Here is a 20,549-nt window from a genome sequence, read left to right as displayed (position 1 = left end):
ATGATACAGTGGAACCCCGGTCGGCCACCAGCCCGCTATGACGACCAAGAATCGCCGGTCCCGAATGGTTTCCTCTCTAATTACCTAAGTCCAAATATTTTTTTCACTTGTTTTTTTCCTGCTGCGCTCTGCAGTTCAGTAGAAGGAAATATAATCTAAGGAATCGAATCTATTCCTCGTCCAAGTCCTCGAGAATAATGAGAAATGCCGAGAGTGCATCATAGTCACAGGCAATGCAGGAAATGTACACAAATACAATCCAATAAGTATGAGTCCAACTACATGCAGGCATGGGAAACTCGGAGAGAGATCTCCAGGACGATAGTATGTACCACAGACACCGATCATGTTTATGCTTATCCTACCACTAGAGCCACGTTGAGCAGAATGAACAAAGCCGCTTTTACTCTTCCTGTTGTATTGTGACAAAGGTAACAAAGCGTTCTATTTGTTATCATCAGTTTTTATCGCGATTATTGAACGACGTGCAGCAGAGAGCATATTCTTCACACCGCCAAGAGCTGTTTGATTATCTTGTCCGAACTCACAATTCTATCAATGATACTATTGATTTCATTGATTTACTGAAACGAGTGTTAAATTTAAACCGTTGCGAAATTTGAGTCAACCTTTCAAATTCATTATACACCCCCCCCCCGTAATTTAAATGAAAACTTCCACTGAATTACAGATTTTGATAAGATAGGGATGGTTGGAAATGTCGATTATTACGAATATGAGCGCAGGGAGGGATACAGATTCGTCTGCAGCAAGGCTAAGAGCGATCTTATTCTTATCAAAGCTACATTAGAAATACATGTATTCACAACTTTTGTGTAAAAGATGTCAGAAACGTGAGAATTCGAAGAGCAAGTAAACACTCCTCAGTCGACAGCTTTTCCAAATTGGACAAAGTTCTTAACGGCAAACTGTTCCTAAGTAAAATGCAAGATGAAACAGGCCGAAGGTCAATCTCACTGTTTGGCAAGAATTGACCCCGATGAGCTCGACAGTTATTGAAGTGGTAGCATCGTGTCAGCAATTGTAGCTATCGTTATCCTTATCATATCTCTTGATTGCTAATGGCGTGTTTCTAACCTAGCCTTCCTTTGAAGCTGTGCTAAATCTAAGTAGTATCGAGGCCGAGCTCCCTGTGTTGGAAAATGCTCCAGTGACCCGCAAGCATGCATACATAACCATACAATAGTGATATTGTTTCTAATAGTGTTGGCGTGAATGGCGCGAGACCCATTGATGACTAACCAGAAAGCTCTGGGTAGATGAAGCGCACTATCTTTGGTTTTCAGTTCATCACAAACCCGGACAGATTGCTCTTTGGTCAGCAATGACCAGACATCTAGGGCATGGAAAACTTTGATACCCGCCAGCAGAGGAAAGCTAAAAGCCGCTACAAGTTAACCTCAAGTTCCAGAAACGCCCGCACTGAAGACCGTTAAGGAGTTTCGGTACCTGGCGGAGTGCCATCTTGTCGTGGGACTGATGGTCGGCATTGGACCACTTTGTATAGAAACAACAGGAGTTTTGTACCTCCCAATGCAAGCGGCTGGTAAATGATCAAATCTGTCGTAGACGAGCTGGCAAGCTTGAAGAGGGTCACCAACAGTACTGCAGTAATCATTGGTCCGAACGCTACAACCCCGCTGGACTGAGCCGTCGAACTGTAGCACTTGTATACAAGCAGCCATCTTTGGTCCGTACGCTACAACCCCGCTGGACTGAGCCGTCGAACTGTAGCACTGGTATACAAGCAGCCATCTTTGGTCAGTACGCTACAACCCCGCTGGACTGAGCCGTCGAACTGTAGCACTAGTATACAAGCAGCCATCTTTGGTCCGTACGCTACAACCTCGCTGGGCTGAGCCATCGAACTGTAGCACTAGTATACAAGCAGCCATCTTTAGTCCGTACGCTACGACCCCGCTGGACTGAGCCATCGAACTGTAGCACTAGTATACAAGCAGCCATCTTTAGTCCGTACGCTACGACCCCGCTGGACTGAGCCATCGAACTGTAGCACTAGTATACAAGCAGCCATATTTTGTCCGTACGCTACGACCCCGCTGGACTGAGCCGTCGAACTGTAGCACTAGTATACAAGCAGCCATCTTTGGTCAGTACGCTACAACCCCGCTGGACTGAGCCGTCGAACTGTAGCACTAGTATACAAGCAGCCATCTTTGGTCCGTACGCTACGACCCCGCTGGACTGAGCCATCGAACTGTAGCACTAGTATACAAGCAGCCATCTTTTGTCCGTACGCTACGACCCCGCTGGACTGAGCCGTCGAACTGTAGCACTAGTATACAAGCAGCCATCTTTGGTCAGTACGCTACAACCCCGCTGGACTGAGCCGTCGAACTGTAGCACTAGTATACAAGCAGCCATCTTTAGTCCGTACGCTACGACCCCGCTGGACTGAGCCATCGAACTGTAGCACTAGTATACAAGCAGCCATCTTTTGTCCGTACGCTACGACCCCGCTGGACTGAGCCGTCGAACTGTAGCACTAGTATACAAGCAGCCATCTTTGGTCAGTACGCTACAACCCCGCTGGACTGAGCCGTCGAACTGTAGCACTAGTATACAAGCAGCCATCTTTGGTCCGTACGCTACAACCCCGCTTGACTGAGCCGTCGAACTGTAGCACTAGTATACAAGCTGCCATCTTTGGTCAGTACGCTACAACCCCGCTGGACTGAGCCATCGAACTGTAGCACTAGTATACAAGCAGCCATCTTTGGTCCGTACGCTACAACCCCGCTGGACTGAGCCATCGAACTGTAGCACTAGTATACAAGCAGCCATCTTTGGTCCGTACGCTACGACCCCGCTGGACTGAGCCATCGAACTGTAGCACTAGTATACAAGCAGCCATCTTTAGTCCGTACGCTACGACCCCGCTGGACTGAGCCATCGAACTGTAGCACTAGTATACAAGCAGCCATCTTTGGTCCGTACGCTACGACCCCGCTGGACTGAGCCGTCGAACTGTAGCACTAGTATACAAGCAGCCATCTTTGGTCCGTACGCTACGACCCCGCTGGACTGAGCCGTCGAACTGTAGCACTAGTATACAAGCAGCCATCTTTGGTCCGTACGCTACAACCCCGCTGGACTGAGCCGTCGAACTGTAGCACTAGTATACAAGCAGCCATCTTTGGTCCGTACACTACGACCCCGCTGGACTGAGCCATCGAACTGTAGCACTAGTATACAAGCAGCCATCTTTGGTCCGTACGCTACGACCCCGCTGGACTGAGCCGTCGAACTGTAGCACTAGTATACAAGCAGCCATCTTTGGTCCGTACGCTACAACCCCGCTGGACTGAGCCATCGAACTGTAGCACTAGTATACAAGCAGCCATCTTTGGTCCGTACGCTACAACCCCGCTGGACTGAGCCGTCGAACTGTAGCACTCGTATACAAGCAGCCATCTTTGGTCCGTACGCTACAACCCCGCTGGACTGAGCCATCGAACTGTAGCACTAGTATACAAGCAGCCATCTTTGGTCCGTACGCTACAACCCCGCTGGACTGAGCCATCGAACTGTAGCACTAGTATACAAGCAGCCATCTTTGGTCAGTACGGTACGACCCCGCTGGACTGAGCCGTCGAACTGTAGCACTAGTATACAAGCAGCCATCTTTGGTCAGTACGGTACAACCCCGCTGGACTGAGCCATCGAACTGTAGCACTAGTATACAAGCAGCCATCTTTGGTCAGTACGGTACAACCCCGCTGGACTGAGCCATCGAACTGTAGCACTAGTATACAAGCAGCCATCTTTGGTCCGTACGCTACAACCTCGCTGGACTGAGCCGTCGAACTGTAGCACTAGTATACAAGCAGCCATCTTTGGTCCGTACGCTACAACCCCGCTGGACTGAGCCGTCGAACTGTAGCACTCGTATACAAGCAGCCATCTTTGGTCCGTACGCTACAACCCCGCTGGACTGAGCCATCGAACTGTAGCACTAGTATACAAGCAGCCATCTTTGGTCCGTACGCTACAACCCCGCTGGACTGAGCCATCGAACTGTAGCACTAGTATACAAGCAGCCATCTTTGGTCAGTACGGTACGACCCCGCTGGACTGAGCCGTCGAACTGTAGCACTAGTATACAAGCAGCCATCTTTGGTCAGTACAGTACAACCCCGCTGGACTGAGCCATCGAACTGTAGCACTAGTATACAAGCAGCCATCTTTGGTCAGTACGGTACAACCCCGCTGGACTGAGCCATCGAACTGTAGCACTAGTATACAAGCAGCCATCTTTGGTCCGTACGCTACAACCTCGCTGGACTGAGCCGTCGAACTGTAGCACTAGTATACAAGCAGCCATCTTTGGTCCGTACGCTACAACCCCGCTGGACTGAGCCATCGAACTGTAGCACTAGTATACAAGCAGCCATCTTTGGTCAGTACGGTACAACCCCGCTGGACTGAGCCATCGAACTGTAGCACTAGTATACAAGCAGCCATCTTTGGTCCGTACGCTACAACCCCGCTGGACTGAGCCATCGAACTGTAGCACTAGTATACAAGCAGCCATCTTTGGTCAGTGCGGTACGACCCCGCTGGACTGAGCCGTCGAACTGTAGCACTAGTATACAAGCAGCCATCTTTGGTCCGTACGCTACAACCCCGCTGGACTGAGCCGTCGAACTGTAGCACTAGTATACAAGCAGCCATCTTTGGTCCGTACACTACGACCCCGCTGGACTGAGCCATCGAACTGTAGCACTAGTATACAAGCAGCCATCTTTGGTCCGTACGCTACGACCCCGCTGGACTGAGCCGTCGAACTGTAGCACTAGTATACAAGCAGCCATCTTTGGTCCGTACGCTACAACCCCGCTGGACTGAGCCATCGAACTGTAGCACTAGTATACAAGCAGCCATCTTTGGTCCGTACGCTACAACCCCGCTGGACTGAGCCGTCGAACTGTAGCACTCGTATACAAGCAGCCATCTTTGGTCCGTACGCTACAACCCCGCTGGACTGAGCCATCGAACTGTAGCACTAGTATACAAGCAGCCATCTTTGGTCCGTACGCTACAACCCCGCTGGACTGAGCCATCGAACTGTAGCACTAGTACACAAGCAGCCATCTTTGGTCAGTACGGTACGACCCCGCTGGACTGAGCCGTCGAACTGTAGCACTAGTATACAAGCAGCCATCTTTGGTCAGTACGGTACAACCCCGCTGGACTGAGCCATCGAACTGTAGCACTAGTATACAAGCAGCCATCTTTGGTCAGTACGGTACAACCCCGCTGGACTGAGCCATCGAACTGTAGCACTAGTATACAAGCAGCCATCTTTGGTCCGTACGCTACAACCCCGCTGGACTGAGCCGTCGAACTGTAGCACTAGTATACAAGCAGCCATCTTTGGTCCGTACGCTACAACCCCGCTGGACTGAGCCGTCGAACTGTAGCACTCGTATACAAGCAGCCATCTTTGGTCCGTACGCTACAACCCCGCTGGACTGAGCCATCGAACTGTAGCACTAGTATACAAGCAGCCATCTTTGGTCCGTACGCTACAACCCCGCTGGACTGAGCCATCGAACTGTAGCACTAGTATACAAGCAGCCATCTTTGGTCAGTACGGTACGACCCCGCTGGACTGAGCCGTCGAACTGTAGCACTAGTATACAAGCAGCCATCTTTGGTCAGTACAGTACAACCCCGCTGGACTGAGCCATCGAACTGTAGCACTAGTATACAAGCAGCCATCTTTGGTCAGTACGGTACAACCCCGCTGGACTGAGCCATCGAACTGTAGCACTAGTATACAAGCAGCCATCTTTGGTCCGTACGCTACAACCTCGCTGGACTGAGCCGTCGAACTGTAGCACTAGTATACAAGCAGCCATCTTTGGTCCGTACGCTACAACCCCGCTGGACTGAGCCATCGAACTGTAGCACTAGTATACAAGCAGCCATCTTTGGTCAGTACGGTACAACCCCGCTGGACTGAGCCATCGAACTGTAGCACTAGTATACAAGCAGCCATCTTTGGTCCGTACGCTACAACCCCGCTGGACTGAGCCATCGAACTGTAGCACTAGTATACAAGCAGCCATCTTTGGTCAGTGCGGTACGACCCCGCTGGACTGAGCCGTCGAACTGTAGCACTAGTATACAAGCAGCCATCTTTTGTCCGTACGCTACGACCCCGCTGGACTGAGCCATCGAACTGTAGCACTAGTATACAAGCAGCCATCTTTGGTCAGTACGGTACGACCCCGCTGGACTGAGCCGTCGAACTGTAGCACTAGTATACAAGCAGCCATCTTTGGTCAGTACGGTACAACCCCGCTGGACTGAGCCATCGAACTGTAGCACTAGTATACAAGCAGCCATCTTTGGTCAGTACGGTACAACCCCGCTGGACTGAGCCATCGAACTGTAGCACTAGTATACAAGCAGCCATCTTTGGTCCGTACGCTACAACCTCGCTGGACTGAGCCGTCGAACTGTAGCACTAGTATACAAGCAGCCATCTTTGGTCCGTACGCTACAACCCCGCTGGACTGAGCCGTCGAACTGTAGCACTCGTATACAAGCAGCCATCTTTGGTCCGTACGCTACAACCCCGCTGGACTGAGCCATCGAACTGTAGCACTAGTATACAAGCAGCCATCTTTGGTCCGTACGCTACAACCCCGCTGGACTGAGCCATCGAACTGTAGCACTAGTATACAAGCAGCCATCTTTGGTCAGTACGGTACGACCCCGCTGGACTGAGCCGTCGAACTGTAGCACTAGTATACAAGCAGCCATCTTTGGTCAGTACAGTACAACCCCGCTGGACTGAGCCATCGAACTGTAGCACTAGTATACAAGCAGCCATCTTTGGTCAGTACGGTACAACCCCGCTGGACTGAGCCATCGAACTGTAGCACTAGTATACAAGCAGCCATCTTTGGTCCGTACGCTACAACCTCGCTGGACTGAGCCGTCGAACTGTAGCACTAGTATACAAGCAGCCATCTTTGGTCCGTACGCTACAACCCCGCTGGACTGAGCCATCGAACTGTAGCACTAGTATACAAGCAGCCATCTTTGGTCAGTACAGTACAACCCCGCTGGACTGAGCCATCGAACTGTAGCACTAGTATACAAGCAGCCATCTTTGGTCCGTACGCTACAACCCCGCTGGACTGAGCCATCGAACTGTAGCACTAGTATACAAGCAGCCATCTTTGGTCAGTGCGGTACGACCCCGCTGGACTGAGCCGTCGAACTGTAGCACTAGTATACAAGCAGCCATCTTTTGTCCGTACGCTACGACCCCGCTGGACTGAGCCATCGAACTGTAGCACTAGTATACAAGCAGCCATCTTTGGTCAGTACGGTACGACCCCGCTGGACTGAGCCATCGAACTGTAGCACTAGTATACAAGCAGCCATCTTTGGTCAGTGCGCTACAACCCCGGTGGACTGAGCCGTCGAACTGTAGCACTAGTATACAAGCAGCCATCTTTGGTCAGTGTGCTACAATCCTGGTGGACTGAGCCATCGAACTGTAGCACTAGTATACAAGCAGCCGTCTTTGGTCCGTACGCTACAACCCCGCTGGACTGAGCCATCGAACTGTAGCACTAGTATACAAGCAGCCATCTTTGGTCAGTACGGTACGACCCCGCTGGACTGAGCCGTCGAACTGTAGCACTAGTATACAAGCAGCCATCTTTGGTCCGTACGCTACGACCCCGCTGGACTGAGCCATCGAACTGTAGCACTAGTATACAAGCAGCCATCTTTGGTCAGTACGGTACGACCCCGCTGGACTGAGCCATCGAACTGTAGCACTAGTATACAAGCAGCCATCTTTGGTCAGTACGGTACGACCCCGCTGGACTGAGCCGTCGAACTGTAGCATTAGTATACAAGCAGCCATCTTTGGTCTGTACGCTACGACCCCGCTGGACTGAGCCATCGAACTGTAGCACTAGTATACAAGCAGCCATCTTTGGTCAGTACGGTACGACCCCGCTGGACTGAGCCATCGAACTGTAGCACTAGTATACAAGCAGCCATCTTTGGTCAGTACGGTACGACCCCGCTGGACTGAGCCATCGAACTGTAGCGCTAGTATACAAGCAGCCATCTTTGGTCCGTACGCTACAACCTCGCTGGACTGAGCCGTCGAACTGTAGCACTTGTATACAAGCAGCGATCTTTGGTCCGTACGCTACAACCCCGCTGGACTGAGCCGTCGAACTGTAGCACTGGTATACAAGCAGCCATCTTTGGTCCGTACGCTACGACCCCGCTGGACTGAGCCATCGAACTGTAGCACTAGTATACAAGCAGCCATCTTTGGTCCGTACGCTACAACCCCGCTGGACTGAGCCGTCGAACTGTAGCACTAGTATACAAGCAGCCATCTTTGGGCCGTACACTACGACCCCGCTGGACTGAGCCATCGAACTGTAGCACTAGTATACAAGCAGCCATCTTTGGTCCGTACGCTACAACCCCGCTGAACTGAGCCGTCGAACTGTGGCGCTAGTATACAAGCAGCCATCTTTGGTCAGTACGGTACGACCCCGCTGGACTGAGCCGTCGAACTGTAGCACTAGTATACAAGCAGCCATCTTTGGTCAGTACGGTACGACACGGGTAATGACCAGGATCAGTACAGGACTCTCCGACCAAACTGTAGAATTAGTAAACAGCATAACCTTGATTATGCAGATTAGCCATTCGAAAAGTGAGTGGGACTACCCAATGTCTCATTATGTTCTGCCTAAAGGTACGCGAATTCTTTCGTCCCACAAGTAACAGCATCATGCAGTAGCGTGCAGTCGTCAGGATGGTGAGTTAGTTAGTAGTGCATAGACTAAACCATATATTCGGAAAACAATGCTATATATAATCTGCCAGTAGCATTCGGAAAGCTACAGCATCTTATTGAATAATGCAGTATGTTATTAAATTCATCTTGCATTATTTATCAGATACATGGCCCAAGATATATTTTCATGTTTGTTGTGTACGTGGCATCCCTAAGGAGAATATCTCATCAGGAGTGCAGAAAGCATGTTGTGCACGGAGCCAGCAGGCACATGCATACCATTCCAACAGTCAGTTTTTGCGTCTTCAACCCCTGGCATTTTTGTTTCATCTTCTTTTTGTCAAGAAAGAAATTGATTTTGCCGTGAAATGGTTTTAGCGTTTCTCAAAACATGGGATCTTCACACACAGAAACGATTAGGTATCGCGCTTGTCCTCTCGAATGAGTATCACCGGGCGCCATCTTGATATGTCTGGCCTTAAATAGCCCGATCAGATAACCGATTCATCAAGATAAATTAATCAGCTCGATTCGAATTGGTTTAATTTGTCTCAGATTGTCTGCGAGATCACCCATTTTCCTCATATATTCAAATCTCACTAATCAAATTGATATAGAAAAAAGACGTTTAATACTCCCGTGTCTCTTGATATGTCAATATTTTCGCGTCATCATTCGATTTTTCAATTGTCTGTACATCATTTAAAGAGGGAAGGCTCGTCTTTCTGACTGTCAACAGAGGAATTGTCTACGCGTACAGGACCATTGAGGAAGTTGACTTTTCCATGCCTCTCCAGGCTTCACTCACAGAGCTCATTATTGTCATGTCCTCCTTGTTAAGGCATAGAATTAAAGACATGAGAAGAACGTTGGGAGTAACGTTGGGAGCAATGAAACCGTTTTCTAAGGAAAGAATTTTTTCATTTTGCCGTGTCAACGTGATCAATTAAACAATTAAACTGGCTGACTTCAGATAGGATTGTTCTTGACCCTCAAGTAATCTATCACCACTGCTATGACCGAACTGTCCTCATGTGTTTTAAAGTAAGTACAAGATATCGTGCATAGGGTGTGAGTCAGGAAGAAAGGGTTAAGACTGATGATGTTATCAGCACGATTCGATGCGTTTAATTAGCGCTGAAACTTAATTGATCAGAGCAGTTTCCCAGCTGAGCTCATCGCGAGTTTTTAAACAGGTAATGAAATACATGATAAACATCGGCATTGAATCATCAAACGAACCAAACAGATGAATATTTGGGCCTTCTACTCTCTCAGAATTAAATGTTTCATAGCTTTTGAAAAAGCTTAGTTTCGACCAACACTATGTACCATGTTAATAGAAGTTTTTCAGAGAAGTGAATAACCGTAGAAGTTTTAACAATCTCAAAAAATCATTTGGTTTTTCATTTTACCAAAAACGGTTAGCATATTAGTGTTGTGCCAAAAACATTGAAGGGCTATTTCTGCTGAGGGATATCCAGTAAGGATCGAAAGTGGAGTCAAAGAAGAAAGCTGATCATGAAAAAGGTGTCGACGTTCTTTGCTACAGTTCATTTCATTCTGATCAACACGGCATCCATCATAAGCGTTTCAAATGACATAGATTGATACACTTAGTTCAAAGGCAGTTTAAATCTATGGCTCTTTGTTTGAGCGTCATATAGTGTTACTCCAGTCGCTGTATTCCAGTGGCAGGAAGTGACAGAGTGATTTAGATACGGCGTCTCTCGGGGCTAATTGATCTATATGGATGAGTACCAAGGGTACAAATCTAACTTCGATGACAACCTTTTTCATTACCGGTAAAGGTTTTTTCTGTCACCAGAGCGGAGTTTTTTAGGTTCGGGGATTTGGGTTGATATGATTGGAGGCATTTTACCTGGGAAATAGTGACATTTTATGGTATCTTAAAATTGATTTGAGTTGAAGGGGCTTCCAATCACTTACGATAATGACAAGGCCATTTGAAGAATGGTGACAAGTCGCAAAGCAGAGACATGCAACTGAACTATCAACCACCCGTCAGAGAACCAGTAAAGAACACAGTGATAGAGGAGTGTGGAGTTCCCTGCTGGCCTATGTGCGAGGAGAACTATCAAACCACCCGTCAGAGAACCAGTAAAGATCACAGTGATCGAGGAGTGTGGAGTTCCCTGCTGGCCTATGTGCGAGGTGAACTATCAAACCACCCGTCAGAGAACCAGTAAAGATCACAGTGATAGAGGAGTGTGGAGTTCCCTGCTGGCCTATGTGCGAGGTGAACTATCAAACCACCCGTCAGAGAACCAGTAAAGATCACAGTGATCGAGGAGTGTGGAGTTCCCTGCTGACCTATGTGCGAGGTGAACTATCAAACCACCCGTCAGAGAACCAGTAAAGATCACAGTGATCGAGGAGTGTGGAGTTCCCTGCTGGCCTATGTGCGAGGTGAACTATCAAACCACCCGTCAGAGAACCAGTAAAGATCACAGTGATCGAGGAGTGTGGAGTTGCCTGCTGGCCTATGTGCGAGGTGAACTATCAAACCACCCGTCAGAGAACCAGTGAAGATCACAGTGATCGAGGAGTGTGGAGTTCCCTGCTGGCCTATGTGCGAGGTGAACTATCAAACCACCCGTCAGAGAACCAGTAAAGATCACAGTGATAGAGGAGTGTGGAGTTCCCTGCTGGCCTATGTGCGAGGTGAACTATCAAACCAACCGTCAGAGAACCAGTAAAGATCACAGTGATCGAGGAGTGTGGAGTTCCCTGCTGACCTATGTGCGAGGTGAACTATCAAACCACCCGTCAGAGAACCAGTAAAGATCACAGTGATAGAGGAGTGTGGAGTTCCCTGCTGGCCTATGTGCGAGGTGAACTATCAAACCACCCGTCAGAGAACCAGTAAAGATCACAGTGATCGAGGAGTGTGGAGTTCCCTGCTGACCTATGTGCGAGGTGAACTATCAAACCACCCGTCAGAGAACCAGTAAAGATCACAGTGATCGAGGAGTGTGGAGTTGCCTGCTGGCCTATGTGCGAGGTGAACTATCAAACCACCCGTCAGAGAACCAGTAAAGATCACAGTGATCGAGGAGTGTGGAGTTCCCTGCTGGCCTATGTGCGAGGTGAACTATCAAACCACCCGTCAGAGAACCAGTAAAGATCACAGTGATCGAGGAGTGTGGAGTTCCCTGCTGGCCTATGTGCGAGGTGAACTATCAAACCACCCGTCAGAGAACCAGTAAAGATCACAGTGATAGAGGAGTGTGGAGTTCCCTGCTGGCCTATGTGCTAGGTGAACTATCAAACCACCCGTCAGAGAACCAGTAAAGATCACAGTGATCGAGGAGTGTGGAGTTCCCTGCTGGCCTATGTGCGAGGTGAACTATCAAACCACCCGTCAGAGAACCAGTAAAGATCACAGTGATCGAGGAGTGTGGAGTTCCCTGCTGACCTATGTGCGAGGTGAACTATCAAACCACCCGTCAGAGAACCAGTAAAGATCACAGTGATCGAGGAGTGTGGAGTTCCCTGCTGACCTATGTGCGAGGTGAACTATCAAACCACCCGTCAGAGAACCAGTAAAGATCACAGTGATCGAGGAGTGTGGAGTTCCCTGCTGACCTATGTGCGAGGTGCGTGAGGGATCCGGTTCCCACATTGACAAGGTGATGAAGATTTAAAGTGAAATCAATGGCTGCCAATTGGTTCACTTTGGTGTTTCGTGTAGTGTAACATATCCGACTAATCATTTTCACAACTTTTCTTAACAGAAACGAAATGCATCGACTGAAATGACTGCATATCTCGAAAGTTAGTTACAATTCTTCAAGGTACTACCTTCGTTATCAGAACATGGATCTCATGTTTTGTTATGCTTTCCTCTTACAACAGCATGCTCATAGACTGCGACTTGAAATGTTTAGAAAGACGCTTGTGAGATTTGGGATATTGGATAGAATAAAAAGATTCTTTGTAAAGAACGAATGATAGTCATGTGCAATACTGCGCTCCCTGCACTTATCCCGGATCCAAGGAGTAACTGAAACATACTGATTCAGTGAAATATATCTTTCTTTTTTTCGTTCAAGATATTCAATGATCTCATTGAATGTTTTAAATTTCCCGTACTGTCATTCTCAATAACTGCACTATTTAAGACTGAGATGTTTGTGTCTCGCATTTCGTGTCATCTCATTGAACCGACACTAGTTGAAAATTGGTGGAAATTAATTAGTATCAAAGAAATACCCGGGGAGAGAATGTCATGATGAATTACGTCATGCGTTAATGTACAGGGCGTTAATTAATAATCCGGTAAAGGAAAGTGCCGCTATAACTTAAACTGGAAGTATTTTTATAAGTTGCATCGGATAAGGAGAAAAAAGCGCTTGTCTAATTATGTTGGTCACTGTAGATGTGTGCCGTCGTCCCGTTTTGCAAAAGTTACTTCAACATGCAAAAAGCTATTTTGTGATATATAACAATTCGTTTCTTCAACTTCGACGTTTGTGGTTGACCCTTTTTTCACACTAAACTTGTACTAGGCCGCGTTGCCCATGGACGACGGATGTTTTGCTGGATGTGCAGCGTTGACGGGGAGTTGAAGAAAGGTTTCATCTCCAATAAAATGGGCAATCTAGACATAGTTCTGCAAAACGATCTTTGTATATTTGCGGATTAATATTAGTAATTTGGTTGCAGACTGATGAATATCAGAAAAATGTTCATTCTGAACCGCCAATTCGTAGCGACGTGATACGAACATGGGGAATGTAGCCTCAGATTCCCAGCCGCATTTATCATTTTTGTCGTCTATACCACATATTAATAAAATGTGGTCGTAACAGATTTGTGTCCAATACAAGATAAATGTCCAGCGTGTTCTGCCCCAACAAGCCCGGACTGTGTGTTATTCATGACCCCTGGCGCAGTAAACTTGGTCTCATTTATCAACCATGTGATCGTGGGTTATCTACTTAGGACAGAAATCAATTGGGCCCTCACCACAGATGACATGCTACTCTAAAATAATCATATGTTTGCCTCGTGATTAAAACGATTTGGACCAGCTGTCTCTTTATGTCACATGATAAATTGACGTCACGTGATTTATTTTATATTTTGCAACAGTGTCCTCGAAACAGCGAAGTCTATGTGCCATTGTTGACTCAAATCGGACAGTCCAGCTGCTATGACCATAGATTAGATCTGGAGACATGATGACATCACCCAAAAATCTGATTTTAGAGATTTGGCAGGTCTTCTGTGTGCAGCAGTTAAAGCTATGATCGAATGCCGTTTGAAGTTTAACCACGTTTTCCCCTCACCTCGCAGTTAAAAGAATTCCGGCCCAGCCCCATATATGCCCCTTTGTCTTAAAACAAAGACTACACCTCGCCCTAAACTCCCATTGTTCTATTGTCAAAGGGTTACCAGGGCAAATGTTGATAGCATCGATCGACAGGCCCAAACGGCAAGAGCAAATGTTTCAAATGCAAGAATGAACATTTGTTCAGTAATGTTCTCCTTCCATGAAGGGTAACTTGTTCCAGCTTTACAGACTAGCGAAAACGAAGCAAACTGTACGACATGTTAATATAAAGACTACGTGGCCAACAACTTGCTAATAGAATCAGTATCGGTTGGGAATTTATAGTGCTGTCAATGCACAAGGCCGTCGATGTTGCTGAATTGATTGATTATTAACGACAGCAGTTACCATTACCATTGACAGGAGCAACGTGTTCGGAAGAATGTCTACGCGGTTCTTGTTTATGTTTTATTTATGCTCTGATCTGCCGTCACGGATTTGGTGATCAGCATTTTTTCATAAGATGGAAAGTTGTTGTTTTCAACAATACTTTCCTCTTTTTTCAGTGTTTGTAAAATATCAATTAAAGGATCAGTGAGCCCACCAACATTATCGCCCAGATTCTGTTGTCATTTCGCCAACAAAGCTCTTGGTGATTCTCATCGACCGTGCTCGGAAGAATATCATACGCCACGGCCTCCGCCGCCAGCAAAGCCATAAGTCGGCTCGATGGCACCGGACAACAAAGCAGCATATCCACCGTTTGATGCAATAATTCGCTTAAACGCTTGGCTTTATACCGCGTGATGATATCTACATCATATCAAATGTTGTAAACGTTTCGTCTGCGAACAGAATGGACGAATTCCTTTGCAGCCGTGGTTTTCGCTGCTTCATAAAACACGGAATGTGGTCTGGCAACCGGCCTAACGAGTTGACGAGTTATGTAATCGGAGTTATCGTGTAATATCGGGAGGTTATAAAATACTAACTGAGTGTTATTCTTACTTTTCTAGTTGGTGTTTGGTTACATGACGCGCGGACGCTGGAGTATTTTCATGGATTAGCTGATTTCTCTCGGATTTATTTGTGTCACGGATAAAGTTGTTGTGTAGGAGTGGAAGTTACAAACAATGTTCCCGGGTGTCAGGATATGGATTAATGTTATTTCAGGGATATATGCTCTGCTCCTCATCATGGATATAAGGTAAGCAAGTCAAATCGTACTTTTATATTACAAAGAAGTTAACTACATGAATAGCCTGTAGCCTTTTTTCAAGAGGAAAATCTCTGTCGATGCTTCCAAAAAGATTTAAGTGTTTTTCTACTGAACTTTGTCAAAAGTAAACGGCGGATACTAAGCACTTCAATTGCAACAATAGAAGTGTCAAACCGTGACCAGCAGGCGTGCACATTTTCAAAATCATACCTCTCCCTCATCGCAAATGATAAGTTGTCAAAAGGTTATGCTCATTGTCGGAAAGGAAACTTTTTCGGCCTACAACATTGACAAATGCTGATATAATGTATTTCATACATATATATACAAACACCCTAACTGTATTTAAGTTTACAAACATTTGGCGATTTCTACCGCGATCAAAACTCGCTGATAACTTCAGGAAATTTCAATCACAAAGTAAATGTAGTCAGAGACAGATATCTTACACTCTCTATTGATATTTATAACAGAACCTTACCCCAACCACTCGCTTCCTAACGAAGTTGCTTTCAAATGGAAACAATATATAAACACTTGTAGTTTTGCACGCAGCTCGCCAATCAATCTAATAGTTTTCTGAAGAGCCTCTATGATGTCTCTCAAATCAATGACTTGTCAAATTCTCACGCGATGTGCAGAAAGGTATGATAATTAAATGAGGTGAGAGTATGGATAACCTCTTGAATGCGTGGTGAAAGGAACTGAGCCCGAGGCGGAGGGCCTGTGTTGAGTTGCCAAAAGTATCAGGGTAGGGGAATCCCGCACCGAAGGCGAGGGTTTTGATGAAATTTTCGTGACATCCGGGAGGGTTTTGGTATTTCAACATACCCGACGCCGAGGGTTAAATTCCAATTTCAAAATGCCTCTTAAGTATTGCATGATATCTTTCATAACCCAAGAGGGTCTGGGGGTCTTGGTTTAGTTATCGAGACCCTTTTCACTCACAACTGAACGAGGCTCATGGGTTTTCCTTTTGAAATAATAATTGAAAATACCACGGTATTCTAGAATGGAAAGTACTCCCATGATTTGTTTTGCAAAATCAATATTCAGTCATTAATTCTGATATCTTTGGGAGGGTTTATAGCAGTTCAAGCTGCGGCTCATCACAATCTTTGAAATCACCTACTTTTCGAGAAAAAAAATTAGGCAAGGAAAATGTGTGGTTCATGTTGGCTGGTTTTTTTATCCAAAATCAAATGATAGTCAATTAATTCCAGGGTTGTTGTCTGAAAAGGAGTACGGAAATGACAGATACGGTTCTCCGCATTTTTATCTTTTGAGGCTTTTCCGTATACGACTCTCATCTATACCTCGGCTTTTCATAGCTACACTTCTTTTATAGAGAAGGCGTTTAAATGCCAACAACTGATAGAAGGTGATTTCTCATTTGCACAAGTAACATGCTCTGTTGTATTTCTTGAACTTTTAGCCTCAGTACTCAATTGCCTAATAATAATCTATTCCACGTCTCAAGCCGAGAACCGATTCTTAAGTTTTCAAAAATCTGCTGTTTTTATTGCCAAAAATCTTATGATAAAAGCTAGCCAGAGGAAACGTAAAAACTTACGACAGACCTTACACTGAACCCAAAGGTTCAGCAATACCGGCAATACTATGTTATCTCGAGCGGAAGGGCTTTGACTTGAACAATCCAATCAATATGAAAAGTCAATCTCAGAGTCTACTTCTCGATATTGGTAAATATTTTGTATCACAGCTGGGTATAAGAATTTTGATTTCGTTCTTTGGGCTTGAGTAGCAGGTGCTTATACCCCAGGCCTATTTTTCACCTGATTAAGTCTAGTTTTATATCTCCTCTCCCTGCCTGGTGATAAATTAGAAGGAAAGTGCATGTATGAATATTGGATAAGACTGAGGCAAGAAACAGGATTGTATGGTCTGGGGCCACGGGTGGTAACGAAATTCCTCCTGGTCTACCTAAAGGGAACTCTTGAGCATTTAAGTAATACGATTGAATTTGCAATAGATACGTAACATATTGCCAGGAGATTTTCATTTACTTGCGGGTTGGGGCGATAAAGTGCAAAGGAAACCGTATGCAAATTGCATTGTTGGCCAGAAACAGCTCGGGTACTGGTCTGTCCGGTTATGAACCGCAGATGGTTACGGAATCGAATAATCTCGGTTTCCAATCTTTTCTACATTTAAGTTCCAATCGAAATCTTTTCGATAAGTCTGATAATGGCAGAACACCCGGTGGTTGAGTCTGTTACGAAACTACAATTGCTTTACATCAGCCAGACAGGGAGAGGTGATATAAAACGTAGACTTAATCATCAGCTGGGAAACATGTCTTGGCTACTAGCACCTGCCACGCAAGGCCAGGCCAGCTCATGACTGAGAGTATCGTCTCTTACTCAGTATTCCTCTTCCCTCGAACTGTTTGATACATGTATGTAGCCGTCTCCCTGTCCAGCCAATATCCTGGACATGGTCATAACAATTGGTCGACATTTCCTGTCTCCGAATCCTCGTTATTCTCTCGACATGGTGGACATATTGATGACCGATAACTCATTACATTGGTATAAAACAGACCACGACTATCTGTACATATTAATAACAGGCTAACCCACAGTCGACCCTACCTATGCCAGGGCATGAGCAATCACATGTCGCTTATTAAGGAAAATATTAGAAAAGATAACAAATAATCGCCGTAACCAAGTTCCTTTGTTCAATACGAAATGTTCATCAAATTTCATAGACAATTGTCATAGTTATTTACATCAAATGTGTTTATGTTCGCAACTTAAGTGTAATCAGTTTCCTTCTTATCTGGTGAATGTGACCCTGCTAGTGATTAAGGGGCGAATAATCATTTCTTTGGTAGTTTGTCATGATGATTATAGTATTCTTGTTCTCAATGTTTACATGTTGCCTAAGGTGCAATTGACTTAGTTAATAGATAATCAACTCATTAGTGCAAATAGTGTCACAGACAAGGATTATTCAGCAAGATTCGGCGGCTGGGTTGCGATTTACGGGAGCTGTGAGATTCTTGCCTGTAGGATCCGATTCAGCTTCTAAAAGGAACCGTGTGAGCCAAGAGACGAGTCCAATACCATTATTGAGTTTTGAACAATTTTCAATTCAAATTATGATCGGAGCTTAATGTAGCTTGTAAAATTCGTGGCCTAACATCAATTTGTAATTTTGTTTTTATCCAAAATACATGAGTTCAAAATAAGAGCACTTATTAGATGTGTATTTCATAAAATTACTGTCATTCATTTTATGGAAAATACATGAGACGACCTCAGCTGTTTCAACATACAGATACTGTACCTGAGTAGCTGACAGGAAGAATGAATCTACATGTATCTTGAAGTGATCTCCGATCGCATTGAATGAACAGTTTTGTGGGCGATCGGGATCTCCTACCGCAGCCCGGCACACGAGAGGCACTCAGAGTATACTGCTATCGCTCATGGTTTATGCAGCGTTTTATTGAAAGTCATGCATTATTACATGGGATGCTGTCACAGGGCTAGCCTACAGTGGTATTTATGCCATACTAATGCTGGTATTTATCATAGTAGCCTAATTATTGATAATTAATCGTATATTAAGCGAACAGATCAATGGTTGTCGTCGTCGCAAAATGCCGCCGCTTGGAACTTAGACTCCTCGGGAAAAATTTCATAAGGTATTCTCATCTATGGTAGATAAACAACGTAATTGGCTTCGGGATAGTGATTCGAAGTAGCCGATACACATTATAAAAGATTATTAGCCCCTTAAAAAACGTGTTTTCGAAATCCTCTATACAGAGTTTTTGTTGACCAACAAACTCTGTCGAGGTTTTACGGGAAAATGAAAAATACCTGGAGGTTTTTATGATAAAGTAACACGTTAAGTCCAAATGACTTGTCATCAACACAAAATCATTACACTTTATAATTCCCATTGAACTCAGAAGTGACAGCCCGCGTGGGGCGATTCTGTCCAAATACTGGTTGATAGGATTCGATTCGCTACTGTGCGATGCGGCTAGTTGCCATTTCGAGCTACAGCTTGGCAAAGTTCCTCCATCTCGTGTTTGAATTGTTATATAGTAATGGCTATTGCAATATTTATAAAAGGAGTGAACACTATTACAAGAATATTCTTTTCGGAACCAGTTACCTATACATTATTGATGCGACCATTTAGTCGGTGTCTAACTATTGGCACAGGCTTTGTCATTAAGTAGGCAGTCTGAAATTTACAATGTTTGGATTGTCAAAAGAGGTTGAGAACCCCACACAAGTCGTTACGTATTTGGCAGATAGTGTCCTAATAACTAAATCTGCGGGACTTTGCTCGTTTCACGATCGATGCTACATGCCAATACAATCCTCGTTATTCGCCCGAACAGAACTTCTATTCGTAAAAAAATTTTCAGTGCTCATAAGACTGATGTTGTTCACCAGCAAGAGCCAGACAAACATGCCAAAACAAATAAAGAACTCTCGTCGATAAATATGGTATGCAGTTGCCCCGAGAGCGCATGCATTTGATTACTGCATGAAGAACCTACTCACAAGTCATGCTATGTTTCGAAATCAATCACGAAAATGCCGCATTACTTTTTCTTAGCCTCTAAATGCCAATACTGCAATAATTCGGGTTTATCTGGGAAAGTCATAGATCGCTGAAGCGTGCCTTATATCATATTTATGTCTAAATCACTGTGTCATTGCAGATTGTGCATACAGAATGGTATCCCATTTCTATGCCTGATAACGTTGGTATATCGTACTAGGACATTTCACCAAATTAACTAACTTTTGCATAATAGAATTTAATAAATCTCGGATTTTGTTGTAATATCATAACTTAAACTTTAGACTCAAGTGGAGGCGTATTGAATTCAAAGTCTCAATATATATAACTTCGTGCAGTATATGATAAACCCCAGGTTTTATGGACCATTAGTGTATGCTCACATCGGTCAATGGCCAGGCCTCGCGATCAACGTTGAAAAGCTTCATGTGATTCAATATCAAGTCGTCTGACACTAATATATATGGGTAGGTTAATATCTGATTGATTTACATAAGCATGTCGCGTTTGGTTTGGCCAACCAAGTACGATATATTTACTTTTAGACCAAGTGGTCATGTCAGGTTTTCCCCAGCAACTCATGCCTAATCTTTACAGAGGGATAGGCCTACCTCATTCGT

General features: G+C 45.4%; 1 protein-coding gene across 1 annotated transcript in view; it reads left to right on the top strand.

The window, feature by feature from the left end:
• LOC135493190 (gamma-aminobutyric acid receptor subunit alpha-5-like) overlaps positions 1 to 20,549 on the top strand; it is a 105,539-nt gene that overhangs the window by 40,391 nt on the left and 44,599 nt on the right. Inside the window, exon 2 of the mRNA XM_064780252.1 lies at positions 15,152 to 15,342. Coding sequence (XP_064636322.1) covers positions 15,269 to 15,342 — 74 coding nt within the window. The 5' untranslated portion in view covers positions 15,152 to 15,268. The remainder of the gene's footprint in view (positions 1 to 15,151; positions 15,343 to 20,549) is intronic.

This window comes from Lineus longissimus, chromosome 9 (genome assembly GCF_910592395.1).
Source record: "Lineus longissimus chromosome 9, tnLinLong1.2, whole genome shotgun sequence".
Classification (NCBI taxonomy): Eukaryota; Metazoa; Nemertea; class Pilidiophora; order Heteronemertea; family Lineidae; genus Lineus; species Lineus longissimus.
The sequence above is the reverse complement of the archived record's forward strand: the minus strand, read 5'-3'. Positions and strand labels throughout refer to the sequence as shown.